This window comes from Hemitrygon akajei, chromosome 7 (genome assembly GCF_048418815.1).
Source record: "Hemitrygon akajei chromosome 7, sHemAka1.3, whole genome shotgun sequence".
Taxonomy (NCBI): domain Eukaryota; kingdom Metazoa; phylum Chordata; class Chondrichthyes; order Myliobatiformes; family Dasyatidae; genus Hemitrygon; species Hemitrygon akajei.
This window is the reverse complement of record NC_133130.1, coordinates 20885382-20910953: the sequence shown is the minus strand read 5'-3', so window position 1 is coordinate 20910953 and position 25572 is coordinate 20885382. Positions and strand designations below refer to the sequence as shown.

Sequence of the window (25572 nt, the reverse complement as noted above, 5' to 3'; positions counted from 1 at the left end):
GAGTAGTAATACTTTTATCCACCCAAGTTCTGTTAGTGAATGTTTTCCCCCCAGATAGAAAATGATTATACAAATACAAATCACATTTTTTGGTAGACATACCTATAAGGAAAAAGTCCTTCAACCTTATTGGTGCTATTAGCTCTTCTATATTTTTCCATGACGAAACTTTATCCTCCTCCATTCAATAGCTAAGACTTCTTTCATACAAATGCCCAGTGATACAGTTTAAAATTTGGACATGCCAAATCCCCCCCATCCGAATTTTCGAATTGCAGAGCTGACCACTTTATACTGGGTCGTTTACCCTTTCAAACGTAGCATCGTGATAAGGAGTCCAGTTTTTGCCAATATCCTGCTGGAGGCGCAAGTGGGATCAATGAGCTGTTAAAATTAATGTGGGGTAAGATGTTCATTTTAATACCGATATTCGGGCTGGGGCTGATGCTGGCAGGTGTCTCCAATTAGTGAATGCTTTTTAAAGACCCATTACAAGGGACTCAACAAATGGCCAAAAGTTCACCAGAAGAGTCCTGACGAAGGGTCTCGGCCCGAAACGTTGACTGCTCATTTCAACGGATGCTGCCCGACCTGCTGAGTTCATCCAGCGTGTTTGTACGGCTTCATTCATCAGAAGAGGCAATGCCAGTTCTCCTCAACGTGACGACGGCGCCTCGCACGTGACGTCAAGGCGCAGACGGCGGGAGGCGGGGCGAAGAGCGGGCTGACGTCCCAGATTCCGAATCAGCTGCAGCGAGGCCGGATGGCGCGCTACTTGCAGAGGAGCAACTGCGGACACCGGGGAGAGGGGCTGAGGGCTGCCGCTGCTCTAGCCCCTGGGCAACTCCTCTACTCTGCTTCCCCCTATGCTTGCATTCCCTCCAAGAAAGCCAGAGGGTCCATCTGTGAACACTGTTTTTCCAGGTACCGCTGATGTCTGACTTGCACATGAATGTGGCTTGTCATGTACCTGTCACGCTATCTGTAGTAATGTATTGTATGTTTGCTTTGATTACTTTTATTTTATATGACAAGTACTACTTCGTATATTTGTTACGTGAAGTATTTTTAATGAAACTTTTAGCCTACGATGGTCCTGACAGTTTTGACACATTATAATAGTTATGCAAAGCACTTCGGTTTAGCTATACATCTTGAATCTCCAACTTTAGGAAGTCGCTGTGTACCTTTAGAAATAAATTTGTGCATTTTGTACAAAAGTAGAGAAAAATCCTGAGACCACTGAGCAAGTACAATCGCCAGTGATCTCAAGATTTACAAAATCACTTTGCAATCAACTGAGCACGTTGTGTAGACTGTTGTATAGCGGGCAATGTGGCAGCCGAAACTCCACGCAAGCTCCTGAGAGAGAGAAAAAATCTGTTATAGTAATGTTGACTGAAGAATACTGGACTGTTAATTTGGGAAAACTTTATCGAAGTACTGTACGTTCCAACATAGGTTTGAATTGCAGAATTATGTGTTATTCCAGGTGTTGTTTGAACTTTGGAAGTAGTCACTTGGCAGGTAAATATTTTATATGCTTGGGTCTTCGGCTATTTAAATTACAGTGATGGATGATAAACAGTGATGCAAATGATACAAAACTACTCTGAAAGTGAGCTGTAAGGATGGGGGGTGGGGGCACGGTCGCATCGTGACTAACCCAACGCTTTACAGTATTAGTGGCCCGGGTTCAGTTTTGGCTGCTGCCTGTAAGGAGTTTGCACGTTCTCGTTCTCCCAGTGGCTGTCTGAGTTTCCTCTAGGTGCTCGGGTTTTCTCTCACAGTTCAAAGAGGTCGTTGCTGGGCATTGTAGCTCGAAGGGCTGAAGTGGCCTATTCCATGCTGTATCTCAATCAATCAATCAACAAATACATTAAAAAAAACACCTGCAAAAGATTATAGACAACTGTAGTGAGTGGGTAAGGTGGGAAAATATGGTTACTTGGCAGAAGGAATAAAAGATCAGAATTGTTTCTTAATACTGAGATCCAAGTCTAATTTCCAACAAAGCCAGCAAGAGTCAAATAGCCCAGAAAGAGGCCCTTTGGCCCAACATGTCTGTGCAGACCAAGATGTCTATCTGAGTTCGACCTATTTGTCTGCATTTTGCCCACGTTGAAGAGGATTTACAAGAAAACTGAAAACGTGGTCCAAGAACATCCTCAAAATAATCTTGGAGAACACAAACACATGGAAGTATGTTTCTAGTGAAAGTCTGCAGATGCTGGAAATCCAAAGCAACTCTCTCAAAATGTTGGAGGAACTCAGGAGGTCAGGCAGCATCTATAGAAAAGAATAAACAGTTGACATTTCAGGCCGAGATCCTCCTTCAGGACTGAGAAGGAAGGAGGATTACACCAGAATAAAAATGTGGAGGAATGGGAAAGAGGCTGCTGGAAGGTGATAGGTGAAGCCAGATGGGTGGGAAAGGTCAAGGGCTGGGGAAGAAAGAATCTGATAGGAGAGGACAGTGGACCATAGGAGAAAGGGCAGGAGGAGGGGACCCAGGGAGAAGTAAGACATGAGAATTGAAAGGTCAGAGTGGGGAATAGAGGAGGGTGGGGGGGGGGTGTAATTTGTTCACCAGAAGGAGAAATCGATATTCATGCCATCAGGTTGGAGGGTTCCAGACAGAATATAAGATGTTGTTCAGGCCATGGATCGACATGCCAGAATGAGAAATAAAATGTTTGGCCATCGGGAAATGCCACTTGTGGTGGATGGTGCAGAGGTGCTTGACGAAGCGGTCCCCCCAATTTACAATGGGTCTCACCAATGTAGAGCAGGTTGCATCGGGAGCACCGGACACCATTTTGGAAAATATTTAACGTTCTCATTAACTCGTGGGTCTGAGACCAGAGGAGCATCCAGGAAGGTAGCACGCAGTTGAGAAGATCACATGGAGGCAAAGAAAGAAATGGGGGAAAAAAAATAAAGCAGTAACTCCATCAACCAGCCAACGCCCATCTTGTGTCGAATCCTGCCCATTCTTCGTTACAGTATCTCAGGGTATACAGGTTTAGTCAAAGTGTTGCACTGAGGATGGGGAGAGAGAAGGAGAAACCAGGGAGAGAGGGGTTAAAATGGGAGAAGGTGACAGGCCTCCTGATGCAGTCTGGTTGACAGATTTCATTCCCCATTTCTCCTCCTCAGAGTTCTGGGGTAGGGCAAGTTGGAGCTTGATCTTCCAGATGTTTATCATGGTGAGTTTTTTTGCATGCTCTTTTCAAAGAATTGATAATGGTTTGGAGATTAGACTCTGAATATGCCCGAATATAAATGTCATCTGCCTACTGTCATTCAATAACTTGGGTCATAAGGAGATAAGATATAGGAGCAGGAGTAGGCCATCTGGCCCATCGAGCCTGCCCCACTGTTCAATAAGATCATGGCTGATCTGGTCATGGACTCATCTCCACCTACCTGCCTTTTCCCTATAACCCTAAATTCCTCTACAATACAAAGATCTATCCAACCTTGTCTTAAATATATTTACTGAGGTAGCCTCCACTGCTTCATTGGGCAGAGAATTCCACAGATTCACCGCTCTTTGGGAAAAGCAGTTCCTCCTCATCTCCACCCTAAATCTACTCCCCTGAGGCTATGTCCCCTAGTTCTAGTCTCACTCATCAGTGGAAACAACTTTCCTGCCTCTATCTTATCTATCCCTTTCATAATTTTATGTTTCTATAAGATCTCCTCTCAGTCTTCTGAATTCCAGCGAGTACAGTCATAGGAGATTCAATCTCTCCTTATGGTCTAACCCCCATAATCTCTGGAATCAACCTGATGAACCTCCTCTACACGGCATCCAAAGCCAGTATATCTTTTCTCAAGTAAGGAGACCAGAACTGCACACAGTGCTCCAGGTGCGGCCTCACCAGTACCCTATGCAGTTGCAGCATAACCTCCCTGCTCTTGAATTCAATCGCTCTAGCAATGAAGGCCCACATTCCATTTGCCTCCTTGAGAGCCTGCTGCACCTGCAAACCAACATTTTGAGATTCATGCACAAGCACTCCCAAGTCCCTCTGCACTGTAGCATGCTGCAGTTTTTTACTGTTTAAATAATAATCTGCTCTTCCATTTTTCCTTCCAAAGAGCATGACCTTGCATTTACCAATATTGTACTCCATCTGCCAGACCCTTGCCCTGTTGATTTCTCTCTGCAGATTCTCTGTACCTTCTGCACAATTTGGTTTTCCATTCAATTTAGTTTCATCAGCAAACTTAGTTACACTACACTCAGTCCCTTCTTCCAGATCGTTAATGTATATCGTGAACAGTTATGGGCCCAGGATTAACCCCTGTGGCACACTGCCCACCACTGATTGCCAACCAGAGTAACACCATATATCCCAACTCTCTGCTTTCTATTGGTTAACCAATCCTCTATCCATGCTACTACATCAACTCAAACTCTATGCATCCTTATCTTATGGATATTTTATGTGGCACCTTATCGAATGCCTTCTGGAAATCTAAGTAAATAATGTCAATCTGTTCCCCTCTATCCATTGCACTTGTTATATCCTCAAAGAGCTCCCGTAAGTTTGTCAAACAGGACCTGCCTTTGCTGAATCCATGCTGTGTCTGCCTGATGGATCTATTTCTTTCCAGATGTCTCGACATTTCTTCTTTAATAATAGCTTCAAACATTTTCCCAACTACAGATGTTTAACTGGCCTATAGTTACCTACCTTTGCCTACATCCTTTTTTGAACAGTGGCATCTTACAATCTGCAGAGAATTTTGGTAAATTATTACCAAGGCCTCTGCCATTTCTTTCATTACCCTGGGATGCATTCCATCAGGACCAGAGGACGTAACTATCTTCAGGCCCACAAGTTTGCTCAGCTCTACCTGTTTAGTGATAGCAATTCTATCAACGGCTTCAGCTCCTTTCGCATCCATAACCCCTCTCTTTGGCTTGTTAGATGTGTCCTACACTGTGAAGACCAACACAAAACAGTCAATAGCCTCTGCCATTTCCTCATTACCCAATATCAATTTCCCCTTCTTGTCCTCCAAGCACCTACGTTCACCTTAGCCACCTCTTTCTGCTTTGTATAATTATAAAAAATTTTACTACCCATTTTAATATTTTGTGCTAGTTAACTTCATAATCTATCTTCCCTTTCTTTGTTGCTTACTTAGTGGTTCATTGTTGCTTTTTAAAGTTTTCCCAATCTTCCAGTTTCCTACTACTGGCGGCTTTGTATGCACGGGCTTTTAGTTTGATGCCTTCTTTTATTTCCTTAGTTATCCATGGCTGGTTCTCCCCACTGTTACTGTCCTTGCTTTTAACTGGAATATACTTTTCTTGAGCACCGTGAAAAATCTTTTTCAAAGTCTTCCATTGTTCCTCAATCGTCCCACTATATAGCCTGTGTTCCCAGTCTACACCAGCCAAATCCTCCCTCATCCTGTTGTAGTCTCCGTTGTTTAGGCATAATACATTGGTTTTTAGATCGAACAATTGCAACCTTCATTTGTATGGTTGTTGTATAATCTTTGGTCTGGAGGTTACTAAGATTGAACAGGTTTCTACATTGAACAGAATATTACAGTGCAAGAGCAGGCCATTTGCTCCATGATCTCTGTGCCGACCATAATTCCACTTTAAAGTAATTCCAGCTGCCTGCACGTAATCAATATCCTCCAATTCCCTGCTAGTTCATGTGTTTATGCTTATCTTGTAGATTCTCTCCAGAGGTGAGATTGTTGGAGCTGAGGTGAAGTATTGCAGGAGGATAGCTAAAGTGATGGCACTACTTAATTTGGTTCCAATTTGCACAAGGATTGCATCTGTGGTCCACCCCTTGGTGAGGATTACACAAACCAGATGATGATGAAATTTTGGGAGGCAGCAAAGATTCAGAAGGAACCTCCACAATCCCTCTTTATTGATGGAGTCCAAAACTTTTCTAAGGTCATTCAAGGCCATTGTAAGATCCATGTATCTATTTCTGTCTGTATTGTAATTTTTGTTATGTTTTTATTATGGGTTACAGTAATTTGTCACATGGGTGGGGGCGTCGTAGAAGCAAATGAGTAGTCACTCTTTGTCTTAATTAGTTGGTTTAATTTAGTTATCAGGGAATGAGCATGGGGTAATACTTTTTCTTGGTCTTTGCTCAGTTAAGTTTAATTACGCTAATTATTCTCTTATTCTGCGTGCTAATTTAGTTTAGTTTTTTTATCACAATAAGGTAATTCGCTGGTTTTGTAATAAAGGACTTGAAATTCGGTTATTTGAAAGCGCATCATACAGTGTCAACTCCCATACTCAGTCTCCCTGTGGTTTTGTTTGTTTTGTATGATGGATGATGTTGGTCTTGACCCAATTTTTGGATGTACAAGGTGATGAAGATCATGGTCAGTTTGAATCTTTTTTTAAATTATTTTTTTTATTAGTTTTTCTATACATTTTACAAATTAAAAAACCCCAAATCACAATGAGGAACATTAATACAGTGCAAAATTAAGCATACAATGACAATATGCTACAAAGGAAGAGAATTTAACAAAAAAGCACCTAAATTGAAGACAAGTAAACTTAGTATCCTCCCCAAGCCCCACAACACAAAAAAAAACTCCGGACCAACCACAACACAATATAGAGAATATAAATCAGGACAATCAAATTCCCAGACTGTGAATACACTTAGCAACAGAGGATAATAATGCCTACTACCAGAAAAAAAAGGGAGCTGAAAGCAAGGGACCGAAAAGAAAAAAAAAACCCTAGTCAAGAGGAAGGTTATGAAAGTACTCGATAAAAGGTCCCCAGACCTTATGGAACTTTAGATCCGAATTAAGAGCTGAATAATGAATTTTTTCGAGGTCCAAGCAGGCCATAATGTCGTTAAGCCATTGAGCATGAGTGGGCGGGGCAACATCTCTCCATCTAAGGAGGATCAAGCGTCTAGCCAGGAGAGAGGCAAAGGATAATATTCGGCATTTGGTCGGACTCAGACGTAAATCTGTCTCGCCCCAGAAACCGAACAAAGCAATTAAGGGGTTAGGTTCTAGGTGCTGATTCAGAATATACGATAACGTAGTGAAGACATCTTTCCAAAATTTCTCCAAGCTAGGACAGAACCAGTACATATGAATGAGAGAGGCCTCGCTCCTCTTGCATTTATCACGGAGCGGACTAATGTTAGGGTAGAATCGAGATAGTTTAGATTTAGACATATGGGCTCTATGAACAATCTTAAACTGTAAAAGGCAATGGCGAGCACAAAGAGAGGTTGAGTTAACCGATTTGAGAATCGAGTCCCAGCTCTCATCAGATAAGGAGGTATTTAAATCCTGCTCCCAGGCCATTTTAATTTTATCCACAGGGGCCCGTCGTAAGGCTGCTAATTTATCTCGGATAATTGATATTAAACCTTTACCTAGTGGATTAATGGAAAGAAATAAGTCCATAGCATTTTTCGCAGGCATTTCAGGAAAGTTAGGAATTGAAGGAGCAATAAAGTGTCTAATTTGGAGATATCTAAAAAAATGAGCATTGGGCAGATTGAACTTAACAGAGAGCTGCTGAAAAGAAGCGAAGCGATTATCAATGAAAAGATCTTCAAAATGTCTAATGCCCTTCCTGTGCCAAACATGGAATGCTGAATCATACGTAGTAGGTAAAAAAAGGTGATTATGTATGACAGGGCTGGAAATGGAAAAACCATGGAAACCATAGCATTTCCTAAACTGAGCCCATATATGCAAAGTGTGTCTAACAAGAGGATTAGCTATTAATCTGGACAGACTACTAGGGAGTGCAGAGCCAAGAAGTGCAGAGATAGATAATTCTTTAGTGGAGCTCAACTCCATTGCCACCCAATTAGGGCACTCGGGTTGGCCATGGAAGAAAGACCAAAAGGTAGCACAACGTATATTAGCTGCCCAATAATATAAACGAAAGTTAGGTAAAGCCATGCCACCCTCTTTTTTAGATTTTTGGAGATGGATTTTATTAATCAGTTTGAATCTTGATGAGTTGAATTTACATTGTGACTCTGAGATAAGCTCATTGGGAAGTAATTGTGGCCTGCAAATTACAACGGGAGATGGAAGATGTTCCATCTGTAAGCTTTTATTTTCTTGACTAGATATTCAACAGCCTTTGTACTCCATGGTTCCGGTACTCTACCATCCTTTCCCTGTCTCACCTATGCACCTATGCAGAACACCACACAAATATCCCCTGAACATTTGCCACATTTCTGCTGTACTTTTCCCTGAGAACAGCTGTTTCCAGTTTAAGCTTCCAATTTCCTGCCTGATAGCCTCATAATTCCCCTTACTCCAATTAAATGCTTTTCTAACTTATCTGTTCCTATCTCTCTCCAATGCTATTGTAAAGGAGATAGAATTATGATCACTATCTCCAAAATGCTCTCCCACTGAGAGATCTGACACCTGACCAGGTTCATTTCCCAATACCAAATCAAGTACAGCCTCTCCTCTTGTAGGATTATCTACATACTGTGTCAAGAAACCTTGAACACACCTAACAAACTCCACCCCATCTAAACCCCTCATTCTAGGGAAATGCCAATCAATATTTGGTAAATTAAAATCTCCCATCACGACAACTCTTATTATTACACCTTTCCAGGATCTGTTTCCCTATCTGGTCCTCGATATCCCTGATACTATTAGGATGCCTATAAAAAAACACCCAGTAAAGTTATTGACCCATTCCTGTTCCTAACCTCCACCCATAGAGACTCTGTAGACAATCCCACCATGGAGTCCACCTTTTCTGCAGCCGTGACACTATCTCTGATCCACAGTGCCACACCCCCACCTCTTCTGCCTCCCTCCCTGTCCTTTCTGAAACATCTAAAACCCGGCACTTGAAGTAACCATTCCTGTCCCTGAGTCATCCAAGTCTCTGTAATGGCCACCACATCACATCTCCAAGTACTGATCCACGCTGTAAGCTCATCTGCTTTGTTCACAACACTCCTTGCTTTAAAATAGACTCTCAAGCCTTCGGTCTAAGCGAGTCCCTTCTCTGTCACCTGCCTATCCTCCCTCTTGCACTGTCTACAAGCTTTCTCTATTTGTGAGCTAACCTTCTCTTTGCCAGTCTCTTCAGTTCGGTTCCCACCCCCCAACAACTCTAGTTCAAACTCTCCCCAGTAGCCTTAGCAAACCTCCCCGTTAGGATATTGGTCTCCCTGGGATTCAAATGCAACCCATCCTTTTTGTACAGGTCACACCTGCCCCAAAAGAGGTCCCAATGATCCAGAATTCTGAATCCCTGCCCCCTGCTCCAATCCCTCAGCCACACATTTAATCTTTACCTCATCCTATTCCTATTCTCACTGTCGAGTGGTACAGGCAGTAATCTTGAGATTACTACAATTGTGGTCCTGTTACTCAACTTCCTTCTGAACTCCATGTAGTCTGTTTTCAAGACCTCTTCCCTTTTCCTATCTATGTCATTGGTACCAATATGTACCACGACCTCTGGCTGTTCTCCCTCTCCACCGCAGGATAGCTTTGACGCGATCCGAAACATCCTGGACCCTGGCACTTGGGAGGCAAACTATCATAAGAGTTTCTTTTTTGTGTCCACAGAATCGCCTGTCTGACCCCTTCTGAGCCACAGGGTCAGACTCTGTGCCAGAGGCATGGCCACTGCCACTTCCCCCAGGTAGGCTGTCCTCCCCAACAGTACTCAAACAGGAGTACTTATTGTCAATGGGTACAGCCACAGGGGTACTCTCGAGTACCTGACTCTTCCCCTTCCCCCTCCTGACTGCGACCCACTTGTCTGTCTCCCGAGGCCCCGGTGTGACCACCTGCCTATAACTCCTCTCTATCACCTCCTCACTCTCCCTGACTAGGTGAAAGTCATCGAGCTGCATCTCCAGTTCCTTAACTCGGTTCCTCAGGAGCTGCAGCTCGACACACCTGGTGCAGATATGGCTGTCCGGGAGGCTGGGAGACTCCAGGATCCCCCACATCTGACACCGAGCACAGAAAACTGGCCTCACACACATACTTCCTACCTCGCCTCATCTCGTTACTGCCAAAGCCCTACCGCTCTGCTGTCTCTCACTCCGCCGTCTGCTGCGACGCTGCCTGTTGGTTATAGCTGCCTTCTTTTTAAACCTTTCGCGCTCTACTGGCTGACGTCACGTGCCTGTGCAGTCTCTCCTCTCTTTAACCTGAGTAGTGAAAAAACACCCTTCGCTCCAAAAAATCAGCAGTTTACTCGCAGGCTTCTTGCTCCGAGAAGGGAAGCTATAGGCCAGATAGTCTGACCTCAGTGGCTGGGAAGATGTTAGAGTTGATTATTAAGGATGAGGTCTCAGGGTACTTGGAGGCACGTGATAAAATAGGCCGTAATTAGCATGGTTTTTTCAAGGGAAAATCTTGCCTGATAAATCTGTTGGAATTCTTTGAAGAAATAACAAGCAGGATAGACAAAGGAGAATCGGTTGATGTTGTGTACTTGCATTTTTAGAAGGCTTTTGACAAGGTACCACACAAGGCTGCTTAACAAGCTACAAGCCTATGGTATTACAGGAAAGATTCCAGCATGGATAAAGAGTGGGAATAAAGAGTCTTTTCTGACTGACTGCCGGTGACGAGTGATGTTCCACAGTGGTCTGTGTTGGGCCCAATTCTTTTTGCGTTATATGTCAATGTTATGGATGATGGAATTGATGCCTTTGTTACAAAGTTTGCAGATGATATGAAGATAGGTGCAGTGGCAGGTAATTTCGAGGAAATAGGTTACAGAATGACTTGGATTAGGAGAATGGGCAAAGAAATAGCAGATGGAATATGGTGTTGGAAAGTGTATGGTCATGCATTTTGGTAGAAGAAATGAAAAGGTTGACTCATTTCCAAATGGAGAGAAAATACAAAAAAACCTGAGGCGCAAAGAGAGTCCTTGTGCAGGATTCCTTAATGTTAATTTGCAGGTTGAGTCTGTGGTGAGAAAGGCAAATGCAATGTTAGCATTCATTTCAAGAGGACTAGAATATAAAAGCAAGGATATAATGTTGAGACTTTATAAAGCACTGGTGAGGCCTCACTTGGAGTATTGTGAGCAGGTTTGGGCCCCTTTTCTTAGAAAGGATGTACTGAAACTGGAGAAGGTTCAAAGGAAGTTAGTAAAAATGATTCCAGGATTGAATGACTTGTCATATGAAGAGTATCTGATAGCTCTGGTCCTGTATTGACTAGAATTCAGAAGAATGAGGGGTGACCTCATTGAAATTTATCGGATGGTGAAGGACCTTGATAGAGTAGATGTGGAGAGGATATTTCCTATGGCAGGAGAGTCTAAGGCCAGAGGACACAGCCTCAGAATAGAGGGGTGTCCTTTTAGAACCGAGATGAGGAGGAATTTCTTTAGCCAGAGATTGGTGAATCTGTGGAATTTGTTGCCATGGGCAGCTGTGGATACTTCCTCTGTATATTTAGGGCAAAGGAGAGAGATTCGATTGATTGGGGGTTAATGGGATATGGGGAGAAGGTAGGATATTGGGGCTGAGAGCAAAATTGGATCAGCCATGATGAAATGATGGCACAGACTTGATGGGCCAAATGGCCTAATTCTGTTCACATATCTTATGGTCTTTTAGTTGAGGACTCCTGCAATAATCATTTTCTTGACATTCTGTGACGTTACCATCACTCTGTGGTGCCCGGCAGCTCCAGTCTCCCCAATTCAACCCTGATCTTCAGTGTTCTGTGTGTGTTGAGCTTCCATGTTCTCCTGCGACCAGTGGGCTTCCTCTGGGTTTGATCTCCCTTGCAAAAGAGTTTGATAGTTGGTAGGTTAGAAACAGGCCCAACTCATTGTTGACTAAAATGCCAATCCAATCTAACTCGATTGGCTAATTTCCCTAAGTCTTTCTTCATAATAATAAGTACTTAATTGATCCCAAGTGGGAAATTATTCATGTACCTATACAAATAATTTATTTTACATATTGTAATTGCACTCACCTTTACCTTATCTTATTTTATATACAGTACATCCCACCCTGTACCAAATCAATACCAATATCTCTGTGGAAAATTTGCCCCTCAGGTCCTTTTTAAATCTTTCCCCTCTCTTTAAACCTTTGCTGTCTAGTTTTAGATTACTCTACCATGGGAAAAATACTGTGGTAATCTATACCATCTAAACTCCTCATAACTTTATATAATTTTGTACGGTCACACCTCAGCCTCCTTCACTCCAAGGCTTCACTCCTTCACTTCAAGCCAATATTTAGTGATTCTGGCACTGTGTAGCTCCTGGGTCACACACCCCCTTCCCCACTGTGAAAGTAATGAGTTTACAGTTTAGGTGTATAAGCAGAAATGTAATTCCAATGCGGGTAAGTGGGATTATCATCTTTGGGCGTCTTTGTCGGTTTGGGCCAAAGGCCCTGTTTCTGCATTTTATGTCTGATTAAAAAATGTAGGTACAGAAGTAGACTGACCATTATGATCATGGCTGACCAGATCAAGGTTGAGGAGGAAACTCGGTCCATGAGCGAGTCTTCATCAGAGAGTCAGAGATGTACATCTGTGCTAGTTCCTCATAGACCTGAATTTCCCAATCATTCAAAAAAACTTTTCTGCCTCATTGGTAAGTACCTCTAGTGACCTGGCCTCCACAATTGTTCAGGTGGTGAATTGCAGGGATTCATTACCCTTTGTAAGAAGCTCTGATGCACTTCAGTTTAAAATGACCACTCTCTTGTAGCTATGTCCTCTCATTTGTGATTCTTCCAAAGAGTGGAAATATCTCAACATTTGCCTCTCGTGCCCCTTTCGGATTTTTTTTTTCGGTAAGGTCACCTCTAATTTTTCTAAACTCCAAAGAGCAGAGATCTAACTTCTTCAGTTCCTCATGAAGGGCAACCTTTTTATGTTGGGGTCTTTCCCAGTGAGTCTCTTTTGCAGCTCCTGGTGGTTTGGAAGATGGTGAATGTCACACCATTGATAACGGGTTGAGGCGAGGTAAATGTGGGGAATAGAAATAGGAGGTATGTCTGTGCGGCCGGTGTTCTGTACTGGGTGTCAGATGTGGGACGTCCAGGAGACTCCCAGACGGCCACACCTGTGCCAGGTGTGTCGAGGTGCAGCTCCTTAGGGACCGCGTTAGGGAACTGGAGATGCAGCTCAATGACCCTTGTCTGGTCAGTGTAAGTGAGGAGGTGATAGAAAGGAGCTATAGGCAAGTAATCACACCGGGGCTCGAGAGACAGATAGGTGGGAAACAGGAGGGGGATGGGCGAGAAGCGGATATGAGTGAATACCCCTGTGGCTGTTCCCTCAATCATAAGTACTCCTGTTTGAGTACTGTTGGAGGGGGGGAAGAAACAGCTTACCTGGGGGGGGGGGGGGGTGGGAAACAGCCTACCTGGGGGAAGCAATGGTGGCCGTGCCTCTGGCACAGAGTCTGGCCCTGTGGCTCAGAAGGGGAGGGAAAGGAAGAGGATGGCAGCAATGATAGGGGACTCTATAGTTAGGGGGTCAGATAGGCGATTCTGTGGACGCAGGAAAGAAACACGGATGGTAGTTTGCCTCTCAGGTTCCAGGGTCTGGGATGTTTCTGATCGCATCCACGATATCCTGAAGTGGGAGGGAGAACAGCCAGAGGTCATGGTACATACTTGGTACATACATGGTGCATACAACGACATAGACAGGAAAAGGAGGAGGTCCTGAAAGCAGGCTACAGGGAGTTTGGAAGGAAGTTGAGAAGTAGGACCGCAAAGGAAGTAATTTCCGGATTACTGCCTATGCCATGCGACAGTGAGTATAGGAATAGAGTGAGGTGGAGGATAAATGCGTGGCTGAGGGATTGGAGCAGGGGGCAGGGATTCAGATCTCTGGATCATTGGGACCTCTTTTGGGGCAGGTGTGACCTGTACAAAAAGGACCCTTGAATCTGAGGGGGACCAATATCCTGGCAGGGAGATTTGCTAAGGCTATTGGGGAGAGTTTAAACTGGAATTACTGGGGGGTGGGAACTGAACTGAAGAGACTGAGGAAGAGGCGGTTGTCTCTCAAATTGAGAAAGCTTGGAGACAGTGTGAGAGGGAGGATAGGCAGGTGATAGAGAAGGTATATGCTCAGAATGATGATTTGAGATGTGTCTATTTTAATGCAAGGAGTATCATGAACAAAGCAGATGAGCTTAGAGAGTGGATCAGTACTTGGAGCTTGTGTCTATTACAGAGACGTGGATGGCTCAGGGGCAGGAATGATTACTTAGAGTGCCAGGCTTTAGATGTTTCAGAAAGGACAGGGAAGGAGGCAAAAGAGGTGGGGGTGTGGCACTGCTGATCTGAGATAGTGTCACGGCTGCAGAAAAGGAGGAAGTCATGGAGATTGTCTACTGAGTCTCTGTGGGTGTAAGTTAGAAACAGAGAGGGGTCAATAACTTTACTGGATTTTTTTTTTAATAGACCACCCAATAGTAACAGCGACATTGAGGAACAGATAGGGAGACAGATTCTGGAAAGGTGTAATAATAACAGGGTTGTCGTGGTGGAAGATTTTAATTTCCCAAATATTGATTGGCATCTCCCTAGACTAGAGCAAGGGGTTTAGATGGGGTGGAGTTTGTTAAGTGTTTTCAGGAAGGTTTGTTGACACAATATGTAGATCAGCCTACAAGAGGAGAGGCTGTACTTGATCTGGTATTGGGAAATGAGCCTGGTTAGGTGTCAGGTCTCTCAGTGGGAGAGCATTTTGGAGTTAGTGATCACAATTATATCTCCTAAACCATAGCATTAGAGAGGGATAGGAACAGACAAGTTAGGAAAGTGTTTAATTGGAGTAAGGGGAAATATGAAGCTATCAGGCAGGAACTTGGAAGCATAAATTGGGAACAGATATTCTCAGGGAAATGTACGGCAGAAATGTGGCAAATGTTCAGGGGATATTTGAGTGCTGTTCTTCATAGGTACGTTCCAATGAGACAAGGAAGTTATGGTAGGGTACAGGAACCATGGTGTAGAAAGGCTGTTGAAAATCTAGCCAAGAAGAAAAGAGCTTATGAAAGGTTCAAAAAAAGACTAGGTAATGATAAAGATCTAGAAGATTATAAGGCCAGCAGGAAGGAGCTTAAGAATGAAATTTGGAGCCAGAAGGGGCCATGAGAAAGCCTTGGCGAGCAGGATTAAAGAAAACCCCAAGGCATTCTACAAGTATGTGAAGAGCAAGAGGATAAGATGTGAGAGAATAGGACCAATCAAGTGTGACAGTGGATAAATGTGTATGGAAACGGAGGAGATAGCAGAGGTACTTAATGAATACTTTGCTTCAGTATTCACTGCAGAAAAGGATCTTGGCAATTGTAGGGATGACTTACAGCGGATTGAAAAGCTTGAACATGTAGATATTAAGAAAGAGGATGTGTTGCAGCTTTTGGAAAGCATCAAGTTGGATAAGTCTCCGGGACCGGATGAGATGTACCCCAGGCTACTGTGGGAGGCGAGGGAGGAGATTGCTGAGTGTCTGGCAATGATCTTTGCATCATCAATGGGGACAGGAGAGGTTCCCGAGGATTGGAGGGTCACAGATGTTCTTCCTTTGTTCAAGAAAGTGAGTAGAGATAGCCCAGGAAATTGTAGACCAGTGAGTCTTACTTCAGTGGTTGGTAAGTTGTTGGAAAGATCTTGCGAGGAAGGATTTATGAACATTTGGAGAGGCATAAAATGATTAGGAATAGTCAGCATGGCTTTGTCTGAAGCAAGTCGTGCCTTACAAGCCTGATTGAATTTTTTGAGGATGTGACTAAACACATTGATGAAGGTAAAGCAGTAGATGTAGTGTATATGGATTTCAGCAAGGCATTTGACAAGGTACCCCATGCAAGGATTATTGAGAAAGTAAGGAGGCATGGGATCCAAGGGGACATTGCTTTGTGATCCAGAATTAGCTTGCCCACCGAAGGCAGAGAGTAGTTGTAGACGGGTCATATTCTGCATGGAGGTCAGTGACCAGTGGTGTGACTCAGGGATCTGTTCTGGGACCCCTTCTCTTCGTGATTTTTATAAATGGCCTGGATGAGGAAGTAGAGGGATGGGTTAGTAAATTTGCTGATGACACAAAGCTTGGGGGTGTTGTGTACAGCGAGACAGAGGGCACAGTTTTAAGGTGCTTGGAAGTAGGTACAGAGGAGATGTCAGGGGTAGGTTTTTTATATGCAGAGAGTGGTGAGTGTGTGGAATGGGCTGCCGATGACAGTGGTGGAGGCGGATATGATAGGGTCTTTTAAGAGACTCCTGGATAGGTACATGGCGCTTAGAAAAAATAGAGGGCTACGGGTAAGCCTAGGTAATTTCTAAAGTAAGTAAATGTTTGGCTGAAGGGCCTGTATTGTGCTGTAGATTTTCTATGTTTCTATGCCACTGTTCAAAAAAGGATGTAAGCAAAAGGCCAGTTGGTTTAACATCTGTAGTTGGGAAAATGCTTGAAGCTATCAGTAAAGTAGAAATGGTGAGGCATCCGGAAAGAAATGGATCCATCAAGCAGATGCCAGCATGGATTCAGCAAAGGCAGGTCCTGTTTGACGAACTTATGGGAATTTTTTGAGGATATAATGAGTGAAGTGGATAGAGGGGAACAGATGAACATTATTTTCTTGAATTTCCAGACGGTGTTCAATAAGGTGCTGCATAAAAGACTTACCCATAAGATAAGGATGCATAGAGTTGGGGTGATGTATTAGCATGGATCGAGAATTCGTCAACTAATAGAAAGCAGAGAATTGAAATATATGGGTGTTACACTGGTTGGCAATCAGTGATGAGCGGTGTGCCACAGGGGTCGGTGCTGGGCCCACGACGTTCACAATATACATTAACAATCTGGACGAGGGGCCGAGTGTAGTGTATCTAAGTTTGTTGATGATACTAAATAGAGTGGAAAAGCAAATTGTGCAGAAGATATGGAGAGCCTGCAGAGAGAGATAGATAGGTTAAGTGAGTGGGCAGGAGTCTGGCAGATGGAGTACAATGCTGGTAAATGCGAGGTCATCGACTTTGGAAGAAAAAATGAAAAGGCAGATTATTATTTAAATGGTAAAAATTGTGACATGCTACTGTGCAGAGGGACTTGGGAGTGCTTGTATATGAATCACAAAGGTGCAGCAGGCTATCAAGAAGGTAAGTGGCTTTCATTGCTAGAGGGACTGAATTCAAGAGCAGGGAGGTTATGCTGCAACTGCATAGGGTACTGGTGAGGCCACACCTGGAGTACTGTGTGCAGTTCTGGTCTCTTTACTCGAGGAGGGATATATTGGTTTTGGAGGCAGTGCAGAGGAGGTTCACCAGGTGTCACTATTATATATGTTCTCATGTTCCGGGGGACCGCCGGAGTGAATTACTTACTTGTGAGCAGAGCATTGCAGGGTCAATGTTGCTTTGCTGTCAGGGTACAGAATTGCTTTGTAGCACTTGTCCTTTCAGTGTGGGGTTGGACGTTTTGGAGGAAGAATCAAGGTGGTCCTGGAGATTTGCAATCACAAATTCCTAGGAGAGGAGGGCTCTCCGCCTCGTGAAACCTCTCATGGGGGGTGGGGGGGGGTCCCAGAACACTTCCTGCACAATCGGGAAAACTCCTCTACTTTCTGAGGAGGCTGAAAAGAACTGGACAATGCATCTCTATCCTCACAGCCTTCTACAGTTGGGCAGCTGAGAGCACTCTAGTAAGCTGCATCACTGTTGTGGTAGGGAAACTGTACTGCGGTCAACAGGAAAGGCTTACAACGGATAGACAGAACTGCTCAGTGTATCACTGGCACCAGCCTACCTGCTATCAAGGACATGTATGCAGAAAGGTGCCAGAAAAAGGCCGGCAATACAATAAAGGATCCCACCCCCCCTGCTCATGGACCGTTTGCCCCACTCCCATCAGGGAGAAGGCTACGTAGCATCCATGCCAGGACCACCAGACTCATAAACAGTTACTTTCCCTTCAGCCCTCAAGCTGATCAACACCTCCACCCATTAACACACCCCACAACTACAACATACAGGTCAGCTTGCGCCAGTTTATGTACATAGAATCAGTCTGTACATTCATATATAAAAGTTACTTGTACATTGTGTTTTGTAGGTTGCTTTTCTATTTCTATTTATTGTGTTTATTTTATGTTTCTCTATTGTGCTCTTTATGCTTACTGCTTGTTTTATTCTGCATTAGATCTGGAGTAGCAATTATTACGTTCTCCTTTACACTCATTTACCGCGTAGTGGTTTAACTCACCACTTTACACTGCTAGATGTAAGGTCGGGGTTCAATTCCTGCCACTCTCTGTAAGGAGTTTGTATGTTCTCCTTGTGAGTCTTGTTTCCTCCCACATTCCAACCACGGATAGGTAGGGTTAGCGAGTTGTGGGCATGCAATTTGGGCGCCAGAACTGTGACAACACTCGTGGGGCTGCCCAGCACAATCCTCACTGATTTGATTTGACGCAAACGACACATTTCACTGTATGTTTCAATGTACATGTGACAAATGAAGCTCATCTTTTATCTTGTAATAGGAGACATGAGGATGTTTTCAGATGTGGAGACAGTGTTACAGAGGTGGAAATCAGCATTTAAAAGATTATTGGAGATCACATCTCATGGTCTGATCTATGAGGGAAGGAATACTTCAGTTCAGTTTCTCACGGTGTCAGAGAGCTTTAACAAAGAAACAGAGTGTGTGATTGCGACTGAAATTCTGGATTTCTGTCTTCCCAAAATTCAGTTGGGATGTCAACCTGTTTAATTTTTAGCATAGTTTTGGAATAAAGTTGAAATAGCATTTTAATCATAATTACATGTTCTTTATTATGGTAAACAAAGGGAGATTTAATTATTATTGGTAGAACCGCTTTGTACTTCTGTTGAATGCATCATATCCTGAATGCATTCATCCTGCGTAAAGAATTTCCTTCACCCCAACACTTTCAAGGGCTCAACACTGACATTCTCTATGTTGTCTGTCTGTTATTTTTTTGTTGAATTTGCATGGCTTGTCATCTTTTACATATTGGTTGTTTCTTTACCTTTGTAGATTTTCAGAATCAGGTTTATTATCACCAGCATGTGATGTAGCAGTTCAATGCAATACATAATCTAGCAGAGAGAGAGAGAGAAAAAAAATAAAATAAAATAAAATAAAACATAATAAATAAACAAGTAAATCAATTACATAGATTGAATAGATTATTTTTAAAAATGTGCAAAAACAGAAATACTGTATATTTTTAAAGAAAGTGAGGTAGTGTCCAAAGCTTTGAAGTCCATTTAGGAATCAGATGGCAGAGGGGAAGAAGATGTTCCTGAATTGCTGAGGTGTGTGCCTTCAGGCTTCTGTATCTCCTACTTGATAGTAACAGTGAGAAAAGGGCATGCCCTGGGTGCTGGAGGTCCTTAATAATGGATGCTGCCTTTCTGAGACACCGCTCCCTAAAGATGTCCTGGCTACTTTGTAGGCTAGTGCCCAAGATGGAGCTGACTAGATTTACAACCTTCTGCAGCTTCTTTTGGTCCTGTGCAGTAGCCCCCCCATACCAGACAGTGATGTAGCCTGTCAGAATGCTCTCCACGGTACAACTATAGAAGTTTTTGAACATATTTGTTGACATGTCAAATCGTTTCAAACTCCTATTAAAGTATAGCCACTATCTTGCCTTCTTTATGACTACGTCAATATGCTGAGACCAGGTTAGGTCCTCAGAGATCTTGACACCCAGGAACTTGAAGCTGCTCACTCTCTCTACTTCTGATCCCTCTGAGGATTGGTATGTGTTCCTTCGTCTAACTCTTCCTGGAGTTCACTATCAGCTCTTTTGTCTTACTGACGTTGAGTGCCAGGTTGTTGCTGCAGCACCATTCCACTATTTCACTCCTGTATGCCCTCTCATCACCACCTGAGATTCTACCGACAATAGTTGTATCATCAGCAGATTTGTAGATAGTATTTGAGCTATGCCTAGCCACACAGTCATGAGTATACAGAGAGTAGAGTAGTGGGCTAAGCACACGCCCCTGAGGTGCACCAGTGTTGATTGTCAGCGAAGAGGATATGTTATCACCAATCCGCACAGACTGTGGTCTTGCAGTTAGGAAGTCAAGGATCCAATTATAGAGGGAGGTACAGAGGCCCGGGTTCTGCAACTTCCCAATTAAGATTGTGGGAATGATGGTATTAAATTGACTCTATTGTATTTCGTTGTTCTCCAGTGAAGGCCTGAAGAAAATGAATCTCAGGGTAGTTCATATACATACTTTGGTAACGGAAAATATGGAAATAATTTGGAAAGTGTTGATGGTTGGGTTGAGTTGTTCTCCAATCTTGGCAATTCATCTGCAAACATTTCCTTACCATACGAGGAGACGACATCAGTGCACTGCTGATTTTTGGTGTGTCCCCTGAATGCTTTGCCTTTACATACTTATCAATGATTGATCATCATTGTGGAAACTCGGTGGTGACGTAGGGAGGAGCTCTCATCACTGGTTGGTTTTGTGGCAAACTCAGCGTTGTAGTTTGGGATTTTGCCCACATTGGCTCATAAATAGGATTGCGGTTTACATGTCTGTTTACAGAATTGTTCGCGGAAAACCAGACTTCCAGGAATTCCTTTGCATGCCACGTGTACTTGTGCCATGACTTTCACTGATGCCCGGTCAAATTTGTGCCCCTCTCGATCTTCATAGGTAGAGACTAGGGAAGAGTCGTGTAGGTACAGAGCTGATTAATATGTAATTAAAAGCCAAGCATTTGGAGGATACACCACAAATTAACAGCACACAGATGTCTCCTCATATGGTGACAAAACTTTGGTAAATGAATTGCCAAGGTCGGAGAACAACTCAACTCAACCATACTTTAATCATAAATTTATTTTGAACTTTTTCTGGATGCATCAAGTTCTGGGTGGTAATTTTAGTAGTGAAAGTAATGACCAGTAGAAGGAGCCTCCTCACAGAAGTTTAGCATTCACTGGAGTGGGTTAAATGAACTTGATAGCCAGGTCTCCTCTTGAAATATTTTAATTGTTTCTGCTTCAATGACTCCTTTCTCAGAGATGGCTGGAGATCTCACCTACAGCATATTTTAATGTTGCTTTCATTTAGAATTGTGTACAACAGAATAATACAACTAAATGGAGACACGAGGCTGCAGGTGCTGCTGTTTATTACTAAGAGGGAGAGCACAGGTTGGAGAACCTTGAAACCCTTCTTTGATTCCCCGTTCACTGGTGGAAAGTGACGAAGGAGAACATCAAGAGGTTCTTCAACCTCCAAGAGGTTCAGAAAGCAAGACTCCCTCTGCAACAACCATCTGCTGATTGGAACTTGGTGAGTGTTAGTCCAAGGAGTGCGATAGAACAAATGGATCTGGGAATACAGGTACATAATTCGTTGAAAGTGGTGGCACAGGTAGGCAGGGTTGTAAAGAAAGTTTCTGACAGATTGGCCTTCATAAATCAATGTATTGAGCACAGAAAATGGACCCTACCACCAGGTGGCCAGAGGTCGTCCCCCTAATATTGACGGCAGCTGAGACGTGACTCTGGCGTTTATCAGCACTTGGGTTGCTCAGTCTGTCACCCTATCTGATTTTTCCCTCACTGCAGCCCCCAATTCATTTCACACCTCCGGTCTGTGATGGCCCAGAACCTCAGCGTATCGCCCAAAGTCCAATGGCCTGTGCAAGCGGTTTCATTGCTCCTTAAAGTCTGCTCTGAGGGCTTCCCTGATGGATGAGTGCTGGCATGATCATCTTCCATGGGCCCTGTTGGAACTCAGAACAGCTCCAAAAGAGGATATGCAGTTGTCTGCTACTGAGTTAGTATTCAGGCAGCCCTTACAAGTGCTGGATGAATTTATTCCTGACGGTGTGGCCACTTGGTCAGCCTCTCGATAGTGATCCACCCTCCTCAGTAAATTAAATTCCTTTGCACCTATTCCTACCTTCTATCATGGTGTACAGTACTCTTGGGTTCCTGTTTGTTTTTGTCTGCCATGACGCACACCAACATTCCTTTAGGCCCCCCTTACGATGGCACGTCCTGTATTTTGGAAAGGAGAGAAGACTTGTCATAGATAGGAGAGGTAAGCCTGAATATACTTCGGTAGAGCGGCTTAAACTGGCTCACCAAGATTTGGGGGTTTCCGCTGTCACGAAATGACCATGAACATGTTAACACACCTCGAGAGGCACCCGCTGTTTCTCCACCCTTAGGACATTGGACCCGAGCCGGGTGGTTTGTCCCAGCTCTGGTCAGGCTCACAATGCCAGTTTCAGTGAGTTTTGGGGGGGTCCTGTGTAGGGTAATGCAATATGTGGAAACGTACATAATTCACAGACACCGGCAGGAGTGGGGATTCACTTTAAGGTGCTGGTCTGATGTGATGATGTAATTATGTGAAGTTCTGTTACTGCGCTTTGTGTTCAGTATTTGGAGTACAATGAACGAGTTGTTATGGCTTTTCTTAAACATGAAACGCCTCACGCCATTTTATTTGCAAAAACCTACAAAATGTACCCAATGATTTGGCATTCATAGCAGTCCTGAGGTAGTGAATTCCACAGATTCACTGCCCTCTGGCTAAGGAAATCCCAGTGAATTCCACAGATTCACTGCCCTCTGGCTAAGGAAATTCCTCCTCATCTCTGTTCTAAACGGATGTCCCTTTATTCTGAGGCTGTGCCCTCTGTTACTAGACTCCCCCACTATTGGAAGCAAGTATTCTCTTCACTATCTTTGTCTTTATCAATCTTTTTATTGATTTTAAAAACAGCATATATACAAACAAGAGGAGAATTATCTCAAATATATATATCAATAACAATACATACAGAAGGTGAAATAAACATGATCAAAAAATCATGCATAGCATTAATCTGATATAGAATGTATAATAAGGAAAAAGATAATTAATTCTCCTCATCAATTCATAAAAAGAAAAAAAGACTTTTTGAAATTTTTACATCCCTTCACTATCTTGGTCTTTCAATATTCGATATGTTTTAACAATGCATTTAACATTCTTTCTAACACTTTAGATGTGGTCTCAACAATACTGTCTATCCATGTAACTGAAGCAAAGCCTCCCTATTCTGTTAACTGTCTTAAATGGTTACTATAACCGCATAATTTACCTAGATCCCTCTGCATCTCATTTCTGTAATCTCTCACCACCTGAGATATTGTATTGCACTTTTAGAAAATGTTTTCTTCCAGCTAAATGGACTGTTTCATGTTTTCTCACGTAATATTTTATTTGCTGAATCCTTGCCCATTTCCCTTAGACCAGGCGTTCCCGACCTTTTTTTTAAAGTCTATGTACCAATGCCATTAAGTAAGTGGTCCGTGGACCCCAGGGAACCCTTGCCTTAGACCATTGGTAATTGCTGGTACTTAATCGTCCTTGAAGCAATGGTCGGACACCTTCTGTAACCACTGCAGTCTGTGTGGTGGAAGTGTTTTCTCAATGACATTGTGTACAAAATCCTTTGCATTCTGCCGAGATGTGGGCCTTCAGCCAAGTGAAGACCAACTTAAAAACTCGAGGGCATTAGTTTAAGGTGAGAGGTGAGAGGCAACTTCTTCACAAAGAGGGTGATGCATGTATGGATTGCACTCCCAGAGAAAGGTGGTCCAGGTTGGTAAAATAATGTTCAAAAGTAATTTGAATAAGTAGAGGAAATAAATTAGTTTTATTTGTCCCATCGAAGCATAATGCAAAATGCATTGCTTGCATCAACGACTAACACAGTCTGTGGATGTGCTGGGGGGCTTCCCGGAAATGTTGGCAACATAGCATGCCCATAACTTACTAACCCCAACCGGTGTGTCTTTGGAATGTGTGAGGAAACTGGAGCACCCAGAGGAAGCCCACAAGGAGAACGAAAAATGGCAAAAATTGAGCCCCGATCACTGGCACTGTGAAGTGATGAACTAGCCACTACGCCACTGTGCAGCCTTATACATGGTTTGAGGGATATGGGCCAAACGTGGCAAATGGGACTAGTGTGGTGGCTACCACGGCAGGTTGGGCTGAAGGGCCTGTTTCCCTGCTGAATGTCTCTATGGCCATCACAAACAGATGATCTGGTTGATTGGTGCTGAGCAGGTTACTGCTCGTGGGAGCTTGCTTTGCGTAAATTAGCTGCTATCTTTCCTACATTCTAATGGAGAACCTACCTTGGAAGATAAATAAATTTCATTGCCTTTGGGTGTCTTGAGTTTTGAAAGATGCTACATGCACGTCCATTTATTCTTCGCTCTATTTACGGATTGTTGCAGAAAAGGTCATTTGGAGGATAAACTGAAATGCCTCTTCCTGCCATTGGGTGGCAGTAATGTCATGCAGTACAAGGGTAGGACAGCAAAAGTCCTGCAGTAACCACTTACATTTATGTTTTTTTTTCTGAAGGGAATGTTCACTTGTAATAGCTGAATGTAATAGTGAAAAGATGTTATTACACTATAGTAGACCTTGGCATTTGATTTTCAATAAATCTGATGTGTCTTAACTCAGAAAGGAGAAACTGAGGCTGCAACTGTGTGTGCATTAAGTTCAAGTTTAATTGTCATTCAACTATACATGAATACAGCCAAATGAAACTGCGTACCTCCGGCGCCAAGGTACAAAACACAGTAGCACCATTCATGCACAGCACATAATGATAGGAGTAAAATACAGTCACACGGAGTTATATAGACCAAGTCCCTGAGTTCATGAGTGTTGCAGCAGTCTGCTGTCAAAGACAATACGGCTTGTCTTCAGCCGAGCGAATACTGGGGAAACAGCACAGGCTCCAGCATGGACGCCACACCACCCTGCCTCTGGCACTCCAGTGAAGCGCACCGACTCCCACGCCTCCAGCTCACCTGGGCAGTTGTAAACCGGCGATACCGTGGCTTGAAGCCTAGTACTGTATTGCAACAACTGAGGCCACGCAGCTCCCCCCACTGCTGTCCGCCAATAAACCAGTGAATCAGACTTGCAGCATTCCGCATTAACAATGCTCAGTAAAGCAAGTTGGGCCAATTAATGATGAAGGATATTTCCCTTTTAATCCTGCTCTTGTCTTGCTCCCTTTAATACTGGAAGCAGGTGTAATATTTTCATTTCCCCTATGATTGACTCCATCACAGTGTCTACAAGTGGCTGGATTCTAATGTTGATCCTCAGTTTGATTTACTGGGAGGCAGAGTCGTGGGAACAGGTCAGCTGTCTGTCTTGTGTGATCCGATTTCTGGACGAAGGATCATCTGAATGAGAGAGAATGCAAAATTTAAAAGCCATTTTAAAAGTCTGCGCTTTATCAAGTGGCGCAGTTTATTAAGCTTTAATGAAAGGGCTTTAAGTGGAATGAGGAAATAAATGTAATATACAGAGGGATGTGTTCTGTGAACAGATGAGATGTGTGCCTTTGACTGCTGATGATACACAGGACCCGGCCAGATTGTAGTATGGTGGAGGGGTGGGGGGGATGTTGGTGGAGGAGGAGAAAGGGGGATTGTGTGGCTGAGAATATTGGGGTACTTGTACCAGAGGGGGGGGGGGGGGG

At 43.5% G+C, this 25572-nt stretch overlaps 1 protein-coding gene across 2 annotated transcripts in view; it reads left to right on the top strand.

The window, feature by feature from the left end:
* The first annotated feature begins 712 nt into the window (after positions 1 to 712).
* Positions 713 to 25572, top strand: part of smyd3 (SET and MYND domain containing 3) — a 998764-nt gene continuing 973904 nt past the window's right edge. Inside the window, exon 1 of one of the 2 annotated variants that reach the window (XM_073050456.1) lies at positions 713 to 924. In XM_073050456.1, the coding sequence (XP_072906557.1) occupies positions 764 to 924 (161 nt within the window). In that variant the 5' untranslated portion in view covers positions 713 to 763. Of the gene's footprint in view, positions 925 to 25211; positions 25228 to 25572 lie in introns of those variants that run through there. The other variant, XM_073050457.1, reaches the window with a different exon arrangement.